Here is a 20881-nt window from a genome sequence, read left to right on the forward strand (position 1 = left end):
AAGCGGAGTCAAAAGGACCTAATTATTTGCTTCTCTCAGAAAGCTACATCGTTTACCTCTTGTGGTGGTTGTGACCTATAATTATCGCCTTCTTGGATATGGTACTTAAGGAGCCCAACTGCTCCGGCCATCCTAATGATGGCAGTGTGACTGGTGGTGACGCGTTTGTTTACATTCCTTCACTGAAAAGAGCTTTCCCCACACCGGGGCACAGGTAACGGACTGGTAGGCGTGTAACACTGCCCACTTTCCCCAAAGAGTAAGAGGTGGTGAGTAGTTCATTGTGACCATGGCTCCAGCCTGGCCCAGCTTGAAACACAGGCTCTTCTTTCAGAAACAGCAAGAACCATAAAAACCTTCGGAAGGCATCTTGATCCCTCTCTAAATGAGGGCAGTTATAGAGCAATTAAAAGAAAATCTATGACTTTTTCCTTGGCAGATAAGGTGTTTCTCTTTGCTACCAATAGCATTCTTTTTCGTTACAGCAGGCAGAAAATGTATATATACACATTTATCTATGTCTGTATCATTTTTTGCATAAAGAGTTGAGGTTTTGAGTCAGTAGAGCACACACACATAGTGTGATATTCTTTCAAAACAATCAATCTAGAAAAAGTACCTCAAAAGAAATGTAAAATTGAAACAAACATGGATTCCCAACCTTTTTAAACTATACTCATTCATTCTGCTGAATACCTTCAATATTTGGTATTGCCAAATATGCCAATAAGTGAAACCTATCTCAGGCACTATGCCTAAAACATTTTTGTAGACCTGGAAAAAAAATACTTATAAAATAACTATACGTGTGTGTTTTTTTAATTGTAATTGCTAGAAATTCTTAGCCTGAAAATGTAAAATATCGATATAATATATATTTTTAATCAATGGATTTTGATCATAACAAAGTTTCTTACAATGTTATGTTTTCTTTGGTTCAAAACTGGCTAGTTTGTTTCCTCACCGGCGTGTATTTACTAGTCTTAGAAAGTTATCAAAAAAAAACACGAAAGATAATTGTCAGTTTTTCTGAGTCACTTAAAAGAAATGCCTACTTAGAAAGCAAGAGATATGCTTTGTAAGCTACAGAGCCACTAGATTTCATCCCAGTATTGATTTTCAACCAACCGTTGTCTTTCGAAGCAGACCCCCCGTGCCCGAGGAGTGCAGGGCGGCCGTGCAGCCGGCCCAGATGCTCGCCTCCGAGTGCTCCCGGCTCTGTCGGAACGGCTACTGTACCCCCACGGGAACGTGCTGCTGCAGCCCGGGCTGGGAGGGGGACTTCTGCAGAATCGGTTAGTATTTCCATCGACGCTGGGAAAGGCTGGGCGTGGGACAGGCCTTAGGAACTCAGGAACTTAACACCAAGTTATTTCTTTTAGAATTATGGAGTGTTCCACATTCAGTCGTTTTACAATAATATTAATGCTCGGTCTGCTCTTGAACTAGTAAATGAAATGTTTCCCATTTTCTTAATGTAAACAACTCACATATATAAGTTAGTCAGAAACATAAAAGGCTTTAAAATAATTGCATCCTTTCCAAAAGTAAAAATTAAAAACAGATCATCTCTATAGGCTCCCGGTCCTGGGTTTGAGATTTCCCACCAGCCAATGGCTTCGTGCTTGCAAAGCCCCTCTGCAAGTGTCAGCATTTTCCAGACACCCCATAAATGCCTCTCTAACTTAACTGCTTGCTTTCTGGCTACAGTGCACTAAAAGCAGGGTTCTTCAGCAGCTATTACTAAATAAAAGGGGGAAATGCAATGACCTCGAGGCATATATGGGATTTTTAAATCCTTTTTGCCACTCCTTTGTGAACCATCAACTAGGTGTATAGATGCTCAGAAAGAGCAAAGGAGGTTTATTCCAGGGTTCCTCCATCCTTTAACCAGGGCTTTCCTCAGTTACATGCAGTGATGTTCAGATTCTACTTGGTGTGAAGTAAGAAAATTACATAACTTTAGATACTTAGAACTTAAGATGTATATGTTGAAAATGCATTTTCAGGAGCTTTTTCCTTTCTTTTCATTGTATCTATATCAGATGATGGATGCTAACTAAACCTATTGGGGTAATCATTTCACAATCTATGTAAATCAAAGCATCAAAGCATGATGTATGTCAATTATTTCTCAATAAAACTGGAAAAAAAGGTTGCCATAAGGATAAAAATGCATTTTCAACAACCAGCATATACATATTACATACAAAAAAATTGTGACCTCTGCTCTTTTAAATGTTGTATCTCTTGCCAATGAAATTAAAAGTCCCATTCTTAGTTCATAAATGTTATCTTTTTTCTTTATCCTAAACTTGTATTTGTTTCAGAGCAATTACAACCATAACTTGTCTACTTTGTTTACTGCATGACAAAAAGTAGCCAACATTTAAAATTACATATACAGTCTACATTTTCAACTTAAATTGTCTCTACACTAATAACATTACATGATTGATTAATACTATGGCTACATATCTAGGAAAGAGCTATGGTAACGAAAACCCAAACAAATTTAAGTAATTTCATTATTTAAAACAAATGCTTACATTTTATTGTCTCCTTTTGCCCTAGTTTACAAAAAAATGAGATTCAGTGTTCAAATGCACTAATATTCTAATTCCTGATAATACATCTTCCCTCCGCTCCCTCTGATGCCAGACAATATGTATTCTCTCTGCTTCTCCCATATAGTGTCCATTCTGTTTTATTCCTTGCTTTGCATTTACTTAACTTCTCAAACTACTAGATAACAAATATTTATTGAGTGCCTTCTAGCAACAGTATGTTTAAACTGAAGGGAAACATTATTTTGGATATGGGTGGCATTATATATATACTATAATAGATACTAATAATAATATATGATATAAATAAAAGTAGATAGTCTTTAAGTTAATATGAAGTTTTAGTTAAATAAAGTAATCTTTCCACTAGGTCAATTTAAATAATTTGAATATGTAAGATAAACCAGAACCATTTCTGAAATGAAACCATTCATGATATTTGCAACCCAAGGAAGAAATTTATTCCTATACTCACATCATTTACTCATCTCCCTTAAATTTAAAAGAGAAACAATCTATTACCTCTTTGTTCTTTCCTTTTCCATGTATCAACTACAGACCACTGGATTTTGATTAATGCATTTGCAAAGGTTAAAATGACCTTGTCCCCTGAAAGTATAAGGAAATGTATTCAAGGAATTCGATTCTGCCTACAGGGCTGCACTCCCCAGATTTACCCTATCAGTAAAAGACAATTATGTTATATACCCAATTTTCTCTCTCCATCTCATTTTAGCGGTAAATCTTTACGTTCTAACCAATGCTGTGCTGTGGAGTAGCCCTGAGAAGGATTGCTGAGAACATCCTTCACTGGCCAGCCGCGCTGACCCAGGAAGGGCCGCAATGTGCTCTGAGAGGAAGCATACGCTGAGTGCCCCTGAGAGCAAGGAGGAGGGGTCCCAGGGAGCCTCGGAGGCAGATACCCCATCTAACCAAGAGCCAGACCTGGTCATCCCATTATGTTGACTGGAGATGCTCAAGCTATTGGGCCTCTCTCCTGGGCCAGGCCTTCCCACACTGAGGTCCTAACCCTGGAAGAGCAGGAGCATAGCATTACTTGAAAGGCCCTTCCGCCCCCATTGGAAATGCCCTAGTGGAGCTGAGATTTGAAAAGAACTGAAATTCTGGTTTTAAAGACCGTTTTGCAAGGGATTGAAATTGTTCCCCATGATCTCTGCTTCTCTGGAAATGTCTCCCATTCTCTGCTAAGGCCTGGCCCCCAAATAACTGTGGGTGTAACCGTGTTCTTCCCTTCTTGTCTTTATTTTTTGGATCATTTTGTGTGCTGGTTTCTACTTCCTTCCCTTCCCTTCCTTTCCCTTCCCTTACTCATCAAGTACTTGTGCTGTTTCTGACGTACACAATGTGAGTGTGATTTTATTGTTCTTTTTCTTTCCCTCCCAGCAAAATGTGAGCCAGCATGTCGTCACGGAGGTGTCTGTGTTAGACCCAACAAGTGCCTCTGTAAAAAAGGATATCTTGGTCCTCAGTGTGAACAAGTGGACAGAAACATCCGCAGAGTGACCAGGGCAGGTATTCTTGATCAGATCATTGACATGACATCTTATTTGCTGGACCTAACAAGTTACATTGTATAGTTTCTGGGACTGTTTGACTATTCCTTTCCAATGGGCATTTATTTTTTATCCTGTCATTAAAAAGAAAGACTGTTATCCTGCTACACACTCCTGTGATTTCATTTTCTTTTATTAATTTAAAAATAGTTTCCAGAAATGTGCAGATTCTGTGTGTGTATGTTGGCACGTTTGTCCACATACGCACATACACACACACACTCACAACCCCGCATAACAGATGGGTTTTAAAACTATATATTTCCTTGTGTGGAGTAATTTACACAGAAATTCCATTGTAAATTGATAACGGAATTTTTATATCACCAGAAGAGATTATTTGACTTCCCAGGAATTTTCTGTCTGTAATAACTAAAGTCAACTTTAATGGAGTTTTGAAACATTACTGTGCAATCTGATGGATCTAATAAAAAAGGCAATATTTTTTATATTAAAGGACTATAATGTGAGAATGTTTCAGAACTCCCTGATGAATTTGCAAACGGGCAACTTGATTTAAAATTGTAATCTTCATTTTTATCATTGTATCCAATTACAAGAATGTTGCGCACTTACCTTTCTACTGGCCGAGAAGTCTGGTTACTCTAGCTTAATATCAAGATTGTTTTCAAGTGTTTTATAATTAAATCATAACAGCATATTCTAAAACCAATCTTCCTAAAAGGTCTGCTTTTATTGTATATTTTATTTAACAATAGGCACTGGGTTTGTGTTACATATTTATATTTTTTATTTTATTTTTATAATATAGACATCACCTAGATGAAACACCTTTACCCTGTCCTGTAAAATACTAAAGTTACATTTTTCACCAACTTAATTGGAAAGAAGGGGAGTGAGAAAGCAAACAGTCTTAACTGTGCCGTGGAGCTAATGTAGCAATGTGTCCTTGTGCCAACATGTAATCCTTAACGACGGATGGAAACGCAAGAAAAGCCCAGCATTAGACATTTGTAAAGAGCTCTTCACCGTAGCAGAACTGGCGGTGTTTGCGATTAAAACGGCACAGGTCGCACACTCAATCGAACCTCTCTGGAGAAGAGCTCATTCGTTTTTAACAAATCCCGGCTATGTAAGCTGTCACTTGTACAGATTTTTAAAATAATTATTCTCGCCAAATATGACTTTTCCTGTATATGGTCCTTCAGAGCTCAATGACATTCCTCTCTGGTTAATGTATGAATACATTTCTGTAAATGTTCTGTTCAGGTTTGGAAAGAAATGCTATGTTCTCACTTCCAACTACAAAAAGTCTGATAGATGTGTTTCTTCATGGTATTCAAGGCCAGCTCTCCACGTTCGGATTGTAACAAAATTAGAAAGCCTCTTTGCGCTGCCGAACAAACACCTTCCCGTGACACGCGCGCCCACTGCGGGCGGCCCTTCGGCAAACAGCTGTCCCTGCGGCATCTAAATGGGAGCGCAGCGTAGATTATGCAGCGCAGGCTGACTTCCCACACCTGCTCCTTGCTCTTAGCAATCCGAACCTCAATTAAAAAGCATAAAATCTTGTAACTAGTGTTCCTCTATTGTTTTAAAGCAGGAAGAGGTGCAGTGAAAGCACAGCGAGCATTTATACAGAAACCACGATGTGGAGAGATTGGTTAAGCGCACTGCTCTTGTCTTCCGTATATGATTACTTAAGTTTCCAGTGACCTCATGCCAAATGGAAATGGGTTGAGAAATCCCGGTTCAGTGCTTAGCGAACAATAGCCCGCGTTAAAAAGTGCATGCATAATTCTGCACAATTTAGATTCCGTTGACAGTCTATTCAAAGAAGTCTCAGGATTAAATGAGCATGGAGACCAAATTGCCCTCTTACCCCAGAAAAGGGGTGGTCCCCTCTAGTCACACTAAGACTTCATTGGACCAACAGTATGACAAATCTTGCAATGAACCCTGCAGCAGCCTGCATCTGTAGGTTAATAGCAGTCTTTTGTCTCCATGGCTTTCTCTTCATAGCCCTTTTACTGAATTCCATCGCAGAAAGTTTTACAATTAAAAAAAAAAAAAAAAAAATGTCCTGACAACCATTTTTGTAAATGGACCTTACCTAACCTCATCGTTCCTTATTCAGCGTGGTGACATGAACAAAATGTGAGCTTCTTGTGAGGGAGCCAGCTGTCTAAATCTGTCAAATTGTGCAGTTTTATTACACATTCTCCCGGTCATAGTTTCACTGAAAACAATAAGGATACTGCTAGATAGTCGGCAAAATCTGAACAATCCAGTGTTTCTTCTTACGTCCTTAATCTTTCCATCTCTTCCAAAGTAAGATTTCCCAAAGACAATGTGTTATATTGCCGTGAGTTCTCCTATTTAAAAATATCTACATTAAATTGGCCAGGCCCAGATTTTTTTAATACAGTCCTGTCCCAAGTGAAAGAGTTTCAGGTGACTTAGAAAAACATATGCACCCCAGGTGTCTTTGCCTTTTCTATTGTGAGTCATCAGCATGGAAGACCACAATCTTCTAAAATGAAGGTAGCAAGATCCATGGATGTTACACCCAAGCAAAGAAAGGCAACGCATTATAGAGTCATTCCTTTCTGTTCGTAGGAGAAGCAGTGGTTAATGGATGGCTACCTATTTTAAACTCAGTGGTCATTTCAAACATCTTTTGAAGCTTTCTTTCAAGTCGATTTTTAAAGTATGTGACTGGAGAATTGTCTTTAGTGATTCATAACGAGAGACAGATAGGAATTGGTTGAAGAGTGGGAGCTAAGGGAAAGTTATTGTTTCACCCCACAAATGGCAGCATCTCCAATTCGGTCATAAAGCACACAGTCAGACTGGAAGGGAAACGCCCTCGGCGTGAATGCAGGTGTGTGAGGTCCGGATGAAACAGTGAAATAGAAAAGTGTATATTGTTATGCCTTTGTCCATTCTAGAGCTTGATATTTGGGTGTCAGCTTAATATGAAGTGCTGCTATGGTAGGTTATGAAGAGCTGGGGGGAAACTTTCTCCCATGGCTTCTACGGCGCTCCTGTCCCAGTTAATAGAACCTTGTTTTCTAGCCAGTTGTGTAAGGTAATGAGAAGAAAACTGAATTGGCACATCATTAAAGTGAAAAGAAGGGGCGATTTCGGAAACTTGAGTAATGATAAAAAGCACTTGCATCCATACCTTTTCTCCTTGGAATTTTGTTTCACTGTGGGTATTGTAAAATATATATTTTAGTTGATCACAAAGAATACTCAGATGTTCTCTCAGATTAATGGACTGTCTCATAAAGAGCAAAGAAACCTACACATACAATATATATACACAACCTAAATAGAAAACTTTTTTCATTTACATATTTCAGAACAGGTACTTCTGTGTTTTATGAAAATAATTACATAATAATGTACTAACAATTTGAATATATTTCTTTTTGATGTTTTTTTTTATCTCTGAGTCATAAAGTATACAACGAAGCCGGCTAGGTGTAAGTCATGAGGTTAGATGCTACATCTAGGGTCCTTCAGAGTACACATTCATTTAAACTTTTATTAGGCTAACTTCCTTAGCTTTAAAACATAAAAATGGAATCAAATTTTTGAGAGGAAAAATAAGGTATACCACAGGCAGCTGTAGTTGGCTGATCAATAAAGTTTCTGAGCATCTCTACAGAGTATTACCTATGATATCTATTTCTCTCTCTCTCTCCCCCCCTCCTCCTACCCCTCCCCGATATAGCCTTCTTCCTTTTAACCTCACCTTTCTCTCTCTCTCCCTTGTTTTTTTAACAAAACAGGCATGCCCTCAATGCACCCATAATGAAGATGTCTTGAGCTAGGTTACTGTTGATGTTGCTGGTTATGATCTGTTATTTATTTTCCTAAAAACTACCACCTCCTGGTGTTGCATTGGCTCAGACTCTGTATCCTGGAGAACAGTAGATCAACATGAACATACGAGACTGCTCTATCACAACCACTGAAAGAAGTGACCAAAGGCAGACACGACTACCGGCCCGGATGCTCCAGCTCCGCTGGTGTTCCATCAAAGAGGCAGGAAAGATAAAACTATCCCCAGGAGAGAGCTTCAGCTAGCAGTAGGGAAAGTTAGTAGCTATTTCCTGTTCAAGCAACAACCTCCAACAACTATGCAGTCTACTCTGAAGAAGGTTACTCCAAAGCTATGAGGACAAATAAGGAACAGTTCCTCAGTGGAGACTTCAGAGCCTCCTTCCTCCCGCCCCCCACCTCAGTCGAGACCTGAATTTGCAGAGAACTCAGACAAAAGTTCCAAGTCCAGAAAATGTACCTATTTCTACACTACCCTCAGGAAGTTAGTGGGCCTGTTATTGTGAACGCTGCCAATGCCTGCAGAGTTCCTCTCTAGAATAGCCAAAAGAAATACGTGTTTGTTTTCTTACCTTCTCTTCATCACACCAACACGAATTGGTCCTACCTCCAATACTTCATAGGATGTCAGAGAAGGAGGGAAACCTAAGAATAGAAGCATTTTGATATTAAAAATATTAAAAACATGATCATAGAACCTGTCAGACACTACTCCTGGCCAACTTCAACACTTCTTTCTCTTAAATATCTCCTCATAAGTTTCGGAAGTTGCCTTAAAGTAAGTGTTCAGCAGAGTAAAATGTATTCATGAGACCGTGAGGGAGCGGCAGGGTGCCGTTTTCCTTCCAGTCACAGTAGTAGTTTCCCCAGCTGCCAGGAAGAGATTTGTTCATTTATCAGATTAGCACTTCTCTTAAATCCTTCGTTAAATACAAACCCAAGATAGATCTGTCATTTACTTGGCTTTCTTTTATATAGCTCATATATAAATTGGTTGGAATATAAAAAATAAGTAATGGATCCTTTGTTTCAACACAAAAGTAGGCTTAAGATCTGTTACTGCTTTTTTTAGATAGACTACATACATAGTGGCTTTCCAAAAAAACTCCAAAAGCATCAATATGATTTCTAAAGTTACATCTCACATGCATCCCAAAGTCTGACACCGTATTCCAGTCAGGGTGTTTTTGCATATGTAGATGATGTATTACTTAAAATCAAAATACATATACACATATATAAGCAAATTAACTTAAAAGTTTGTGAGTTATCTCAATTGACTATAATCTCTGAAGTTCAAAAGGCATTTTAGCACATAAGATAGAACACAGCATTAGCAGTGATGGGGAATTCGTAACAGCTAAATATAAAATAAACTTTGTCTTCACAGTTAGAAACTAGTTCTTATACGTTTCCTTTTGAGCTAAGAAATAGCTAGCCAATAGCTTCCGTTCACATGAACAGTGTATAATCAGGTTTGGTATAGTCTGTGCCCAAAATACATGTTGGATCTTTCTTTACCTCATAGTCTTAAAATCTGAGACATGACTTTCCTAGAATAAAATAAGACTTCATGTATAGTAGAGCCTAATACTATTTAATACATGAATACATTCTATTCATAATACTATTATTGAAAAATGAAGTTGACAGCCTTATTAGATATTTCCCATATCTCATTATAGGACATTTTGGACATGCATTTTGCCAAGAACTATGTAGTAACAGGATAGATGACACTAAGGTATATTGGAATTTTTGGAGCTTGATTCCCTAGGATATGTGAAAGAGGACTATTTATTTAAAAGAAACCCATCTAATTAAAATGAAAAAAACTACCAAATATTGTCCTTGACAAGAATAAGAGAAATCTGAAAAGAAATTCCCTTGTTTTTCCGGGCTTTATCTGTGATTGATTTTGTGCAGTTTTAAAGAATGGTTGCCTTTGTCATTCTTCTAATACATTTTGGTTTTCCTGGTGGTTCATTTTCCTTCAATTTGTCAGTAATCTCCCACACAGAAGATACCAGAACCAATCCTTGCTTGAATCCCTGTTAATAAGAGGCAGAAGACTGTGTGAACAAGTGTAAAAGCAGGTACACATTTGAGGGAGCAGAGCTAATATATGTACTAGTTGGGATTTCTATAAATGTTCTTCTGAAAAGTAACACCCCAAGTCATTGGCTCAGATAATCCCTCTAAATTGGAATTAATCTGATTTATTTAGCCAAGTTATTATAATATGCATTCCTCTGATCAGTCTTTATTCAGCCATCCATCCATTCATTAATTCGACAAATATTTATCGAAGTGCCTAGCGTGGTTTTGTGATTTAGGAAAGGCAAGGACATTAATAGTGGGGGATTGTGAGCTCAGTGGGTGTGATGAACATGTTTGAAGTAAAGGACACTAATCACACCCAACCAGCTCCAATTCAGCTCAACATTAGAATCCAGCAATAATAGTACAGATGGCCTAAAGTACACCTGTGTGTATCTGTACGTGTGCACACACCCATGTATATATATTTATCTATCTGTACAAACACTACATATGTATACACACTATCTATGTAATATATAATATATGTATAATGCATATAAATTCTAACAAGTGTATTTGTGTTATCTTTAAAATAGAACAATTGTATCTTGAAGTGGTAAATGCAGAGAATTGGTTTTTATTGTTGATCTGTGGATTTAATGATTTTTTTAGGTGAAAAGGATGTTTAAGTGTACAATTTCTTTTCTTAATTTAATATATTTATGTAAATGCATGCCTGAAATTTGGTTAGACTGACTGTGTTTTGTGCCCTTTAACATGATCAAATGTATTAAACTTTATCTTATGACCTGATATACATGTGCTATTTTAAAATTCTTTTTTATTTTAGTATTTAAATGTTCTCCTAAATATTCATACGATTATATGAACACCAGTTTTTAGATATCCTATACCCAAACTACTTCTTCAGAATAATCTTGCCTTTTGTTACTTTTCATATCCTAGTTTTAAAAGTTTACTCTCCCAAAATATATGCCAACGTTAAGGGTCAGTTTCACTGTATGAGTATATTAGACAGCCATATATGTTATATTGATTTCAATTTACTCTACATTGTAAATTACTTCCATCTGATCCTTTCAAGTAAGTGGGAATTAATAAGTGAGGAATGTAAGAAGAGCAGATGAGAGTTCTGAGTGCCCAGCCTGAAGGGAAGAAGCAAGTAGAAAGGGGAGGGGTATGAAGAAAGGGGAGGAGAGTGAAGAAGGGAGGGGCATGAAGAATGGGGAGGGCATGGAGAAAGGGGAGGGGCATGGAGAACAGGAAGGGGCATGAAGAAGGGAGGGGCATGAAGAAAGGGGAGGGGCGTGAGGAGGGAGGGGGATGAAGAAAGGGGAGGGGGCGTGAAGAACAGGGATTGCAGATGCCCCAAAGCTTTGTTGACCTTGCCATTTAGCTTCCAGTTAACCCTATCAAGGTCAGATATTCTTTTTTGAACACGAATATTAAATCTGCCAATGTCCTTTAGAAGAGCAAAATGCTTTCTTCTAGGTCTCCTTTCTCCCTGAATAAACACAACTCTGACTCATCGAGAGGAAAAGCTGTTTCTCTATGCGAGATGAATGTTTCTAAGAGAATAAAATGTGTTAACAAGCTTATTGACAGACAGCGTTCCTTAGCTCAGGTGACTCAAAGTTTTAAGTTAGGCAACGTGACACCGTGAAAAGTGTCCTTCAACTCACTCCACAGTGGCCCAGGAAGCACCAGAGATCTCTCTCCATGAAGCTCTCCCCTCCCAGGTCTTAGGATCTGTCCCAGAGGTTTAGCCCTTAATCAAGCTCTTGGTTTCTTGTGCATATCTGCTTTCTCCAACCAGATTATACATCTCCAGAGCGCATAGCTCCTGCTTTTAGAATCCTTGGCTGACTCGGAGCAGCTCCTGCGTAATTGCCATAAAGAGGATCATGACCAGATGCACATTACAGCCTAGAGACAGAAGTGGTCTCTTGCTGCCGTTGCTGATCTGGGCTTCTTCACTGTCCCTAGATTGACTTCTCAGCTCTGCCATCACCGGTGTCATCAATTCCCTGCATTAAATTCCTTCTGTTGCAGACACTTGGAGTGGTTTCTGTTTTCCTTCTTTAGATTGTTTGAGCTACATACATGATTGAGACGCAGATGAAAAGAGAGCTAGCATCGTAGAATTACAAAGGGACATCATGAGATCGTCTTCAGTAGAACAGGATAAAAAACCATTGCCTTGAATCCCAACCTGATCCCAGTAGGGTGTAGCCAGAGGGATCCTACCTCTGACTCGGATATATAACCCTTATTATTGAGGCGGCTACCCGTCGGAGAGGCCATTGTTCCCACAGTCATCCCTAAGAACTTTCATAGCTCACTTTAGTACTATCAAAGCTATCAGCTTCCAGTTTGTCCAGGAGTCTAACAGCTAATGTGAGAGAGCGTTCTATGAACTTCCTTCTTTACATGCACTTTTTAAAAAGAATACTTTAGAATAATGTACTATTTCCAATGGAAGTACAAGTTAAAATAGCAGCCACACTTAGTATCTGATTAGACAAAATACATTGGGTTTTTTTTTCTATTTGGAGTACCAAAGAGTTTTCTCTGGAGATTAAATCCCACCATCATTCAAATAAATGACAGGATAAAAGGAAGAAAAACAACTTGGATGAAATATTTCTTCAGCATTTTCATAACTTGATTTATGTTTGATTTCTATACAATATTCTCCATGGTTAAAACAAACAAACAGAATTTAAACAAGGGAAAGGAGGAGGCAGAAAGAGGGAGGGAGAAGCCCGGATAGCTCCTGACTATAAAACTCATTCTTGGGACTGTGCCCACACCAGAAACTGCTTGAGCTCACTCTTGCAAGTTAATAAGATGTCATCAGATCCCTTTCACATATTTATAGCCTTATAATTAAAACTACTTGATGCAAAATCCATGTGCTTCATGTAAAGCAATTTAGACGATCATAGATACCCTGTTTCATGAATTACAGCTACCAAAGCCATGCATGCCAGGTGTACTTGCAAGAACCCTGGGCCAGGGCTGTGAGAGGTGGATCCTGGTCTTGTGTCTCTAAGTAATTAACCAGGTGGTATTGGGTAAGTCCTTCACCACACTGGCACTCAGCTTCCTTATGTATAAAATGAGACTTCGGTTCCTTTAGCTCTGACAGGAATTGTTATTAGAGAGTCCTAATCCCAGGATACATATGTATTGCAAATTTGAAATAGCAAATCTCGGACAGGAGCCCATTAATTACTCTTGTTCATTAATTTGTGGTGGCTAAACAATTAGAAAAGACAGTCTGACTCATTTTTCTCTAATCTCCCAGCCTGCTCTCTTCCTCCCTCTATGGTTCTTTTTTGCTTTCTCTCATGTGTTTTCTGAGTCTTTTTCTGGTCCTCCCATCCATATACAGTCATTCTTTTATTTCAATTACAGTTGGCATTCAATATTATTTTGTATTAGTTTCAGGTGTATAGCATAGTGGTTAGACAATCACATCCTTTACAAAGTGATCCCCTGATAGCTCAAGTACTCACTTGGCACCATGCATAGTTATTACAAGATTATTGACTATATCCCCTATGCTGTGCTTTATATCCTCGTGACTATTTTGTAACTACCAACTTGAACTTCTTTATCCCTTCACCTTTTTTCACCCAGTCTCCCAACACCCGCTCCCCTCTGGCAACCATCAGTCTGTTCTCTGCATCTATGAGTCTGTTTCTATTTTATTTGTTCATTTATTTTGTTCTTTAGATTCCACATATAAGTGAAACCATATGGTATCTGTCCTTCTCTGTCTGACTTATTTCACTTAGCATAATACCCTCTAGGTCCATACATGTTGTTGCAAATGGTAAGATTTCATTCTGTGGTGTAAATGTACCACCACTTTTTATCCACTTATCTATGGATGGGCACTTGGGTGGCTTCCATATCTCGGCTATTGCAAATAACGCTGCAATGAACATAGGGGTGCATATATTTTTTCAAATTAGCATTTTGGATTTCTTCGGATAAATTCCCAGAAGTGGAATCGCTGGATCATAAGGCTGCTCTTGAATCCTTTAATATCTCCTACAGCTCTCATTCTAAATTTCTAAAACACTTTCTGATCTATCATCATTTTTCTTTGTGCTGAAGAAATACATGGTTACAAGGAGGCTGCCATCCCCCCCCAAGGTCGTTGGTGTCTAGTTTTGCAACTGTCAGAAACATAATTGTCCCTCCCATGAACTGTGTTCCCAAGAGCGCTGTTGTAGGCACCTGACCTGACAAATGGATACCATATTCTGGGCAGATATAAGTCTTAAGTGCCAGGAAGACGTTATCTAAAAGGCAGACAATTCATGATAGAGAAGAAAGTGTAAGCATGTGTCTGCTAGGGCTGCCCTGACAGTACACCAGTCGAGTGGCTTAAACAACAGAACTTTATTGTCTCCCAGCGCTGGAGGCCGGAAATCTGCGATCCAGGTATCAGCAAGGTTGGTTCCTTCTGAGGGTTATAAGCGAAGAGACTGTTCCAGGCCTCTCTCCTTGGCTTGTAGGTGGCTGTCTTCTCCATGTCTTCACATAGTCTCCCTACTAGAGATGTCTGTGTCCAAATTTCCCCTTTTGATAAGGACACCAGTCATGCTGGATTTGGGCTTGCCCTCATGACCTCATTTAATTTGATTACCTCTGTAAAGCCCTGATCTCAAAATAAGGACACATTCTGAAGTGCTGGAGTTTAGGACTCCAAAATATGAATTTGGAAAGGGAGACACGACTCAATCCATGCTGCCACATCAGGAAACCGAGGAGGCCTCATTTTTATTGTCTAAAGCAGTGTTTCTCCAACTTCAGTGTGCCTCCCGTCACCTGTGACCTGGGGACTCTGCTAAAATACAGCTTCTGAGTAAGTAGGTCTAAGGTGAGGCTGAGCCACAACTCTGACAAGCTCCGGGTGATGCTAACGTTGCTGGAACGTGGGCCCCATGTTGAAGAACGAGGACCTAAAGCATGGCTTAGAGTCTGTGTTAACTTCAAGGACAGAACAGGAACTCTGGAAAAGACTTGATGGGAACATGACTTCTGCCTCCAAAGCAAACAGTGATATGCCCTATAGCCTAACTCCAGGCTCGTGCTTAGTTGAGTGGAATGTACGCAGCAACACAGTGACTTCCTCTGTGTGTCAGTCCTTCATCGTCCAGAGGCTGGGCCCACTTGCTGCTGTTACTGTGGCTACTGTTTTTATTTTCAGCAACAGCACCATAATCACCAAACAAGGACAATATTTTCGTGTATGTTGGAATCCATCGTTCTGTTCAAAAGAAACTGGGTTGCTAAAGCAATATGGACCATAAAATAAAATATATGTTTGCTTTAGGCTGTGTAAATTCTGCCAAGATTGTGTATAGTAATAACAGGAACTATGAACAACTCCTATCAAGAGAAAAAATTTTAAAAGAAAAATATCACTATGAATAAATATATTTAAATAAAGATATAAACCTTGGGGGGAAAAAAGAAAATGAACTTCTATGTTATATTGAATTTTCAGAAATAAAATTTTATACCTTTATCTTAACACCAAGTTATAATCACGTAACTTAAAGCTGTAAACACATCTAGAATTATAGCAAAATGCCTTGGAAGCAACTTTTAGTGCTAGTCACTGTAGAACAGTACTGACTATCTGGTTCAAACATTTATATATTGTTTTCGAGCAGGGCTGCCCAATAAACCTTCCTGTGACGATGGAAATGCCTTACTTCAACACTGTCCAACGTGGCAGCCACTGGCCACACATGGCCATCGAGCACTTGAAATGTGGCTGGTGTGAATGAGGAACTGAATGCTTAATTTTATTTAACTGTAATTAAATTTAAGTTGCTTATGTAAAAATAGAGTGCCTTTTTATATTGGCAACTTCAAAAATCTGTGCTTGCCCGGCCGGGCGTGGCTCAGCGGTTGAGCGTCGACCTAGGATCCAGGCGATCGGGGTTCAATTCCTGGTCAGGGCACATGCCCAGGTTGCGGGCTCGATCAATGACTCTCTCATCATTGATGTTTCTATCTCTCTCTCCCTCTTCCTTCCTCTCTCTGAAATCAATAAAGACATATTTTTTTAAAAAAACAAAAATCTGTGCTAATGGCAATTCAGATAGCTCAGTTAAGCTGTTTTGGTGATGTGTGTGTCTGACAATCCCTTATATATAATTCACAGGGAGAAGTTTCACATGTCCTTTAACTTTGCTTTGATCCTGTAGCTTATTCCAAATAGTATACTAAACGCACTCTTTGCTCTGAAATGTTTCACATTGTCCTTTCCACCAAAACCAATAAAACACTTAACTCTAGATATAGTTCTATATAGTATAGTCGAAATCTATTAGGCATGTATGGAAACTGCACTGTGATCGTGTGTCCATGCACCTCTGAGTGTGAATAGTTAAAGCAATACCACTACACACACACACACACACACAGTGGTTGGTGGACAGAAGCGATGGTGGTGGACACTGGTCATACGCCAAACTCTCCTCTACTGGAGAAAGTACAGACAAGGAACCAGGGGCATGAGAGTGCAGCTCTGTGCCTTCATATTTCATGCTATAAAATGCTCCTGGAAGAGAAGAATTTTGAAGCAATAACAAATAATATTTAAAGAGAGAAAATAAAATGCATTTGCTGCCTAACAATTTCACCACATGCACCAAGGGGAATGTCAGAGAACCAAAGAGAGAGTGAAGAAAAGTTCTTTCCCTAAATGGGAGGACACAAAAGGCATAAGATGGTAATGATTCCACAAACCCAACGGAAATAAGTGGGGGTAACAGGAATAATACCTAACCCTTGTATGGTGCTGTGTGCCAGGCACCTCTTCTAGGTACTGTAAACAACTGCAAAGGGTCTAAGATTTCACTCTAATTAAAAGCTAACAAGTTACCCTGCCATGATCTCAAGAATGCTGGCAGAAGACACAAGACTCCTGGGTCAGAGACAAAGAACAGTTTATTACTCACAGCAATAGCCACAACCAGCAACTAGTTCTCTGAGTCCCGATTCCCAAAGAAAGGGCCAGGTGATACTTGCACATGCAGTGGGTTGAGTTACAGATGAGGAACTTTGAGCCTGGGGATACCCAATCTTTTATAATGGACAGTAGGCAGACCTACCTGATCTCTGCATTAGAGGGAGAAGCTACCTCCATCTTCCAAGGCGGTTTGCTATACAAGCGTCCTTGAAAAAATCGTTCAGAACAAAGGCATTCAGGCTTCCTCTTACAGGATGTGCAGAAACAGAGAAGGCCCATGGAGAATGGTCATCCTGTGAGCAATTTACTGAAACTAATTCATTTAACCTTCTCAGCAACCACGTGAGGTAGTTACTCCTGCAGCATTTACACAGGAGGAAATGCAGGGACACAGGGTTCCCACAGCTATTAAGAGGTAGAGTGAGGATTTGAACCCAGCCATCTGGCTCTGGAGCAGCACGGTCCAACGGAAATATTATGTGAGCCACGTGTATCATTTTAAATTTTCTAGTAGCCACATTAAAAGAGTAAAAAAGAAACAGGTGGAAGTAATTTTAATAATACATTTTATATGACTCCAGGTACCCAGAATATGATCATTTCAACATGTAATCAATATATATAAATCATTAATGAAATATTTTATGTCCTTTTTTAATACTAAGTCTTTGAAAACCAGTGTGTATTCTACACTTACCACATATCTTAATTCAGACAGGAAATTTTTATCAAAATACTTGACAGTTGAAAAAGTAGATTCACATAACCCAAATTGTTCCAGACATACTTAAAAGCCTTCCAATAACTGACTCAAGTATCAGTTTTAAATGTAAACTAATAAGAATTAAGCACATTAAACATTCAGTTCGTAAGTCACAGTAGCCACATTTCAAGCGCCCCCCCCCCCCCCCCCCATAGCCACACCTGGCTAACGGCTCGGGTATTGGACGGAATAACTTTCGAGCCTGTGCAGGTCACCTCTGTGCCCTTGCACCTCACAAAGAAAGTGCGTTAGGAATGTACAGCAGTTTAGCTTCATTCTTTGTTCTTCTGTTTTAATTGTTTAACAGTCCCAGTTGTTTATTTCATTGTCCCTGCCCTGGAGGGCGGTTGGGGGAAGTTAAGAGAAGGCTGCGTCCTGTGGGGGATCGGAGCACAGGCTCAGTCCCAGCCCGTCACAGCCCCGTCGGATCTGCCCTCCACCTCTTCTTGTCACTTCTCAGCTGTGTCACCAGAAACGTATTTCCTGACCTCCCAGAGCCCAGTTTCTTCTTCAGCTTTAATGTAAGGCAATAATAGCAGCTCTGAGGACTCAATGAGGCCATTCATGTAAAGGGCCTGGCACAGTGCTTGCCACACAAGTTCTTGCTAAATAAATGTCAGTCATTATTTGGTAACTAGAGTAAATCTAACATGAGAGACCCAAAAAAAGTTTAATAGTGCACCATGTTAAGATGCCCCATTTGCTTCCTGGAGAGAGGCCTTGCTCACTTAGCTGTGCAGCCCAATGTCCCCCTCTAGTGCCCCAAACCTTGAACAACAGGCATCACCCATCAAACCTCCACACCAACCTCTGAGAGACTCTGCTCACTTCTTAACCCCAGATGCTGTGTCTGAGCCAGGTCCCCAATCCCCAGCCCGGATCACTAGCACTCTGTCTTTTGGGCCAATCCGTCTGGCACTTTCACGTCCCTTCTTACCTGGGGATCCTGTGGAAAGCAGTGCCTGATTCATGAACATGAAATGGAGCCTAAGCGTCTGCATTTCTAATCAGCGCCCAGGTCATTTCAATGTTCCCACCCCACAGACCCTCTTTGAGTAGCAAAATGTTAGGAACTTTGACATATTATTTCAACCCTTTCAGAAGTAAACTCCAAGCTGTTAGAATAAGGAATCGCAGCAATGAGCTAACTGTTGTCTTCTTCCCTGTATGGACATGTGAAAAAGCCGTAGGTGCACACGGAAGCTGAAATGCATCTGGATTTTAAGGATGGCTTCAAAGAGAGCAAGAGAGTAAGAGAGAGGGCAGATGGGTCAGTATGGCAATTCTTATATTCCCTTGACTTCAGAATGCAATTTAAGGTCATGTGCTATTCTAGTTATATAGAATATCTATGAATTAATGATGACTATATAAATTATCCTGTGCTCGCAGGTCACAGCCCAAGATAATGTGGACTAGATAATGGCATGGTGGTGGGATTGCTGGACCAGTGACGGACACTGAGAATCTCAGCGGTCACTGATCAGCGGTCATTCCAATGTCATATTTTAAAAGACCTTGGGAGGCTAACATTGGACAGAAATTGTCATCTCTGCTTACTGCATACTTGGTTAACTGGAAATAAGGATAACTGCTATATCTTTTGCCAACATCAAAGTAGATACCACAGTGAAAGTGCTTTGAAAACGGTGTTTCATGGATATGAATACAATTTATTAGAAGTCCGATGGACCAAACTGTCCCAGTATCTCTTTGGCAAAATAGGCAACATAGGTTATTTCTGGTAGAGAGAAAAGGAGAAGAGGAACTTGGAGTTTATTTAAATTTGTCTACCTATTTTTTTAAAAATTAAAATGACAATGACTTAATTACTCCAAATTTCTAGGTATCTGTGATGCCTCCCACCACGCGACTGCCAAGCTCATGATAATATTTATCCCTGTCTTGTTTTCAAACATTTATTTCTGACGATGAATTCAATTCACTGCGATGCAGTCATGCTTAGTTGGTAAGCTGGCTCATGATCTAGCTGAACTCACTTTGTTACCAACTTTGGTAAAAACTAAGTCCACAGGGTTTTTCGAGGCACGTTGCACCTCAAACACGGAAATCATGTGGAGGGTCTGTCGCATTCATGTCACAAAGCACTGCGACATGCATCATTCAGGGCCTGAACTCACACTTTTTACCTACTTCCAACCCCCCTCCCACCATGGATGTATGTGAAGACTGGCCTCTATGCTTCCTTGTTTCGCTGTAAGAAATAACTTTATTTGTTTCTGTTGGCTTCTTAGAAGCTTGTTTTAAAGTATTTCACTCCCACTTGTTTTGACTTGGGGTGGCCTATTAATGTGCTTCCCCTAATTGATTCCCTCTACGGTATTAGATTTCCAACAAGCATTCATATCAATGCACTACACTTACCGTAAATGTAAAGGGAGAAAGGAAAGTTTGACTACCAGAGTTAGAGAGAAAAACAGAAACAAAATAAACCCAGCCCTACATTTCTATAATGAGGAAAATCAAAGCAGGAAGGTAAGAGTGGGGAGGGAAGAGAGAAAGAAAAAGTGAGGAAGAGATGGGCAAAGAGAAGAGGGGAGGGAAGGAAAGAGGGAGAGAAGAAATTCAGAGGTTTTCTTCCAGTATACACCCTCTCTTTTCATTTACACAATAAACCTGACATTGGGAAACACTGATTTCGTCACAGGATCGCGTTAAGAAAGAACACTTACAACAACCCACCAATCAATCAATAAATCATTATTGAAGATTAGTCTGGGCCCCGTTGGGAAAACAAAGGTGGGTATAGAGCAGGTTCTTCATTCTCAAAATGCTGAGAACGTGGGAAGAGAAACAATACCCAGATATTAAAGATAACTCTGCTCGTGTCCAAAAGTATTTATCAGGCAAGCGAATTTTTTTTGTTCAATCCACTTTAGTTATTTACTTATGACCTGTGTTTGGGGCTTGGTCCAAGAAAGAAGGGTGAGATCTTGTTTACAATCAAGGTTCCAGGTGAGATCTTCACTTAGTCTCTTAAATAAATGCATCATCATTTGCCACCCTGAGCACTGTTAAGATCCCTGCTATTCCCATATCCATCTCCAGGCCGACTGGAGCACTGGGCCAGCAAACA

The 20881-nt window shown here is 39.7% G+C and overlaps 1 protein-coding gene across 2 annotated transcripts in view; it reads left to right on the top strand.

Moving 5' to 3' along the window:
* Positions 1-4814, top strand: part of HHIP (hedgehog interacting protein) — a 79349-nt gene extending 74535 nt beyond the window's left edge. Inside the window, exons 12-13 of one of the 2 annotated variants that reach the window (XM_016206918.2) lie at positions 1144-1295; positions 3972-4814. In XM_016206918.2, coding sequence (XP_016062404.1) covers positions 1144-1295; positions 3972-4165 — 346 coding nt within the window. In that variant the 3' untranslated portion in view covers positions 4166-4814. The remainder of the gene's footprint in view (positions 1-1143; positions 1296-3971) is intronic. The other variant, XM_016206919.2, reaches the window with a different exon arrangement.
* Positions 4815-20881: the final 16067 nt, after the last annotated feature.

This window comes from Miniopterus natalensis, chromosome 4 (genome assembly GCF_054644295.1).
Source record: "Miniopterus natalensis isolate mMinNat1 chromosome 4, mMinNat1.hap1, whole genome shotgun sequence".
Taxonomy (NCBI): Eukaryota; Metazoa; Chordata; class Mammalia; order Chiroptera; family Miniopteridae; genus Miniopterus; species Miniopterus natalensis.